The 4,471-nt window shown below is 36.7% G+C and overlaps 2 protein-coding genes across 2 annotated transcripts; one reads left to right on the plus strand and one right to left on the minus strand.

The window, feature by feature from the left end:
• The first annotated feature begins 266 nt into the window (after positions 1 to 266).
• LOC105795495 (uncharacterized) lies at positions 267 to 1,499 on the plus strand. The gene has a single exon (XM_012625139.2). The coding sequence runs from the start codon at positions 516 to 518 to the stop codon at positions 1,389 to 1,391; it is 876 nt and encodes a 291-aa protein (XP_012480593.1). The 5' UTR covers positions 267 to 515; the 3' UTR covers positions 1,392 to 1,499.
• On the minus strand, positions 1,487 to 2,145 carry LOC105795498 (uncharacterized). Its single transcript, XM_012625141.2, has one exon. It carries the CDS (start codon positions 2,025 to 2,027, stop codon positions 1,653 to 1,655), a length of 375 nt encoding a protein of 124 aa, XP_012480595.1. The 5' UTR covers positions 2,028 to 2,145; the 3' UTR covers positions 1,487 to 1,652.
• Positions 2,146 to 4,471: the final 2,326 nt, after the last annotated feature.

Below are 4,471 nucleotides of genomic sequence, written 5' to 3' on the forward strand. Positions count from 1 at the left end.
TAAGAAATGCATTTGTTTGGGCTGAGTGGAACTTCTTTTTTGCAGTAATGGGTTATTATAATTTTCCACTAGTAAGTGATTGGGAGAAAAGTTATGGCCCTCATCAACTTGAAAGGCCATGCTTTTTTTACCTTTAGATGAAAAGAAGAACTGGTTTCTTTGGTGGTTTTTACAGGTACAACAAAGGTGAATTTGTGGCCGTCTGATCATCGGATTCCACGGTTTATCAAATTCAGACATCTTGAAGTGAAGCAGCAGTTAGTGTCTTCTTCACTCAAATCTACTTTAGTATATACTTTATACAGTTAAAACCATATCTTATCTGATATATCATCTTTTGTAATGTTTCAACTAAATGGCTGTCTTTTCATATCATTGTTGGTTTTGTGGAAATACATGCATTGAGCACCAAGCAATTCCGTATGGATTGTTGACACGATGTATCGACAATCACTTCTGTTATTTAAGTTCTCGGTTTGGCCAAAAAACTCCATGCCTGAAAAACAGAAGCTACCATGGGTACATTTGTAGGACATTTGGTGCCAGGTCTGGCACTGACCCTTCTTGGCCTATGGCACACCATCAACAATATCAAAGCCTATTGTCTCAAAGGGTCTACCAAATTTACAGTAAGGTTTTGGTACCCATTCAATGGCCCTTTTTCTAGATTCAAACACTTGGAGCTGATTTTTATCTTAACTTTTTCCCTGTTAGCAATTTTCATGCAAGTTTTAGACTTGCCTTTCCTTCGATTCCCTTTCGAACTCGATGGTTTCGAGCATGCTAGCATATTTCTCCATCTTGCTATATTTGCAGGTTTCACTCTTTCTGCTGAATTAAGTCGGTCTTCCGAGATTCTATCGGTTGTTTCGGGAATCTTTGTGGCTTCTGTTTTTGGTCAAGAGGTGTTCTTACTCCACTTTCACTCAGCTGATCATGTTGGACTCGAAGGCCATTACCACTGGCTATTGCAGCTCATAGTGCTAATCTCCCTTCTAGCATCTTTAACAGTAACGTTCCTACCGAGTAGCTTGTCCGCAGCTCTTGTTCTTTCAGTTTCCGTTATATTCCAAGGTTGTTGGTTCATTAACATGGGGTTCATGCTATGGTGTCCAAAGTTCATTCCTCGAGGATGTATAATGCAGGCCAAAATGAGGAGTGACAGCATGCATGGAGCGGTGACATGTTACTCGCAAGAAGCCGATTTTAGGGCTAGAGCATTGGCTAACATGCAATTCAGTTGGATACTCTCTGCTATCTTAATATTCACAGGGTTCACCTGCCTGAAATTTGCTGGAAAATGTACCCCAAGGGCACAATCGACCGAATACGAGCAACTCGAAATTAGAACCAGTGATGTCCCTATAACTATTGATACCTTCAAGAGCTGATGATCCCTAGGTCTTGTAATCAATAACAAAGAAATTGGACAAGAATGGCTAATATTAGAACATTGCTGAATAATGTTATGCATATACTATAAATATTGATTTCCCTCACAGTAGCTATCCATTTTGGATGTTATTAGATATCAATGCTAAGTTTTCTTACAAGCCAATGAGCTTACAACACATATAAAGCAACCAAAGTTCCACATAAAGTAAAATTACAAATTTTGGGGAAATGAAAACAAGTTATGTCTTAAAATTCTCTTACTCAGCCTCTTCCACAGAAGCTTCGATTCGAAGCAGCACAAATCCGACAGCAACACCAACAAGAACAAGGCCATTCATGATTGCTGCAATCCTGAATATCTCACCAACAGCATTACAGGTTGAAGACAGTGCACCGCCGCCGCTTTTACCTGTCTTGCCCTTTGTCGGAGCTTTGAGTGAGCTAACAACGTTTGCAAATGATTGCTCGGTGCATACACGTTGGCCTAGTGAGACCACTTTGTTATGAGCTTTCAACCCACCAAAAGAATTCAAGCCTGTTATGTAATTCACATTGGTGTTGGTCTTCTTCTTGGGGTTAGTGGTGGCAGCAGCCAACATGGGTGGAGTGTAGGTAACTGAGGCTGTTGCCATTGTTGTAAGTTTTTTTGGTATGCAATAAAGTTGAAGAGAACAAAAATGGGGGTTTACTTTTGTATGGGGAAATAGATGATGATGGATAAGGTGAAGTAAGGGGATGAATGGCTGGGAATCTGATTGGATGAGGTTAGTGTTAGCTTTAAATGGTGGCCATAAGAAAATTGAGGGCCAAATTTATGGGTTTGACTGGAATTACAAATTATACATCAGCCCAATCTGTATATCATTCAAAATGCAATGCACATTTTAAGGTACCAACATGGTACAGCCCAAACTACAAAAAGCTTCCCGGGCAGGGGAACTTTCAACTTAGAGTCCAAACACATAAGCATGGGCTTGTTGGATCCACCATTAGGATAATCGAAATAATCAAAAATTTTACTTGTTTCTTTGTTTCTTTTATTTCTTTTTTATTTTTTTGTTTTATTTTATTGTTCATGATACTTTTTTAAGCTTGTTATAAGAGCTGTTCTTGATTGCAAGATTATAATGATAAAGGAATGTTTCGATTTATATTATTTCACTTATTTGATTGCAACTCACTGAATCATCAACTAAACAATTACAGTTTTTGATGGTACAATTTATCAACAGAAATGAAGAGATGAGAAGAGAAGGTCTAGAAGCCGAGAGATGAGGAAGATCTCCCAAATGGTCTGAAGTCCATCCCTTTTTACTATATGTCTCAAACTCGAGTCGGATTATTATATAATAAAATATAAATATATAAATATAAAAAAATTATTATCATCGTATAATAGGCCCACAAAATAAAGTAACAGATTATGGTATTAATTGTACAACATGTTTTTAGTTCTTCAATCTCAAACTCTTAATTTCTCTCTCACAGCAAGCAGTGGTGCGTGTATATATGACGATGCATGTGCAAGGCATATGCAATCGCTTCAGTCAATCGAGCGACAGCGTTTAGAAAGAAAATTGTCTCCATCTCGCGTGCTAACATTAAGATAATGATCCCTAAGCGATTTTATTCTGTCACCTACTTAATTAATTAAAAGTTTAGATTTTGGAAGAAAGCGACATATTTCTTTCTATTGCTCGGCAACAAATACCTATTAGAAATAAAGAGTGTTAACAAATGCAACGCAGCGAGAACCAGAAAAAAAACACCTATTGACGATCTCTTACCCGGGATGAAGGTATCCACAACCTTCCCAAACCTGCTGCAAATATCGAACAACCATTGACGATCAATAGATTCAGGAAGATTGTTAACAAAGATAGACGTCACCATCGAACGACTAAAGTTGGCTTCATAAAACCCTAGTTTATTCATTATTATATTATAATCATTCTTTGGGAACAGGTTTCAGAAAACTCCCATTTTAGATGACGTCACTGATGTTTGACCTAGTTTAGCATGCATGCATGTAGACTTTTAGGTTGCACAGACGGTGTCGTTCTTGCAAGAAACCATGAATGGAAGTCGAGGTTTCGTCACAATGGCGGTGCACTCCCCGGCGGTTCAAGTGTTCTGCCGGTCAGAGAAGATCGTGGAACTTCAACTGAAAGAATGAAGGAGAGGATCGGTTCTGAGTGGAGTAGTTTTGTTAAGCCTAGGGTTAATACTATGGTCACACTTTACAAGGAAGAAGGCGACGACGAGTACACCATGAGGGTGACCTGAAATGAACCCCTAGCGTTTATGAAACCCTTCAGCTTTAGACGTGTCCTTTTGGCACTATTTTGTACATATATTCTCCAAGTAATAGTTTGGTTATGGCGTGCTAGTTTTAACAACCTATCTCATATTTATCTTTTTACATAAATATATATTTCACTTACTAGTATGATAAATTTTTGAAAAATTGAAATTAAAATATTTAATTTTTTATCAACAAGTTATTATATCGGTTCCATCCAATTAAAGATCAAAATACTATCATCATTCAACTTTCAATCATTGCAATCCAACACCCATTTATTTGGTGTGTTATTCCCTATCATTCTTTTTGTTTTTCAACAACAGAATCGAAGTTCACAAAACTTAATAATAGTAGTGCAATCTTCAGTAATAATAGATGAGTTCACATATATATGACCTATAAGGTTGCATTGTACATAAATTTAAATTTTAAAGATAATATTATTAGAACAATAATCATGAAATTAGAAAATATCAAATATATAGTGGCCGAAAGGTTATATATAAAAGCATTCAACTCTCAAAGTCTGTCGAAAGATTTAAAACTCTGCTCGTGATATACCATATTTTATATCAAGATTACAAGAATAAAGGTATTTGGATGTATTTTTTCAATTTTGGGTTGTCTTTAATCACGACTCTCGTAACAACTGAACTATGAATTCAACACTGACGGTCTTAATTCTTAAATGATAAGCAACGTTGCAGCAGAATAGTAATCTGCTCGCGCTTCATTACAATGTTTTATGACTAAATATTATTACCTTATGTT

The sequence above is a fragment of the Gossypium raimondii genome, chromosome 3, assembly GCF_025698545.1.
Source record: "Gossypium raimondii isolate GPD5lz chromosome 3, ASM2569854v1, whole genome shotgun sequence".
Lineage (NCBI taxonomy): Eukaryota > Viridiplantae > Streptophyta > Magnoliopsida > Malvales > Malvaceae > Gossypium > Gossypium raimondii.

Bases quoted from the DNA above. Each gene is read 5' to 3' on its own strand.
- LOC105795498 (XM_012625141.2), bottom strand. From the start codon at position 2,027: ATGGCAACAGCCTCAGTTACCTACACTCCACCCATGTTGGCTGCTGCC.
- LOC105795495 (XM_012625139.2), top strand. From the start codon at position 516: ATGGGTACATTTGTAGGACATTTGGTGCCAGGTCTGGCACTGACCCTT.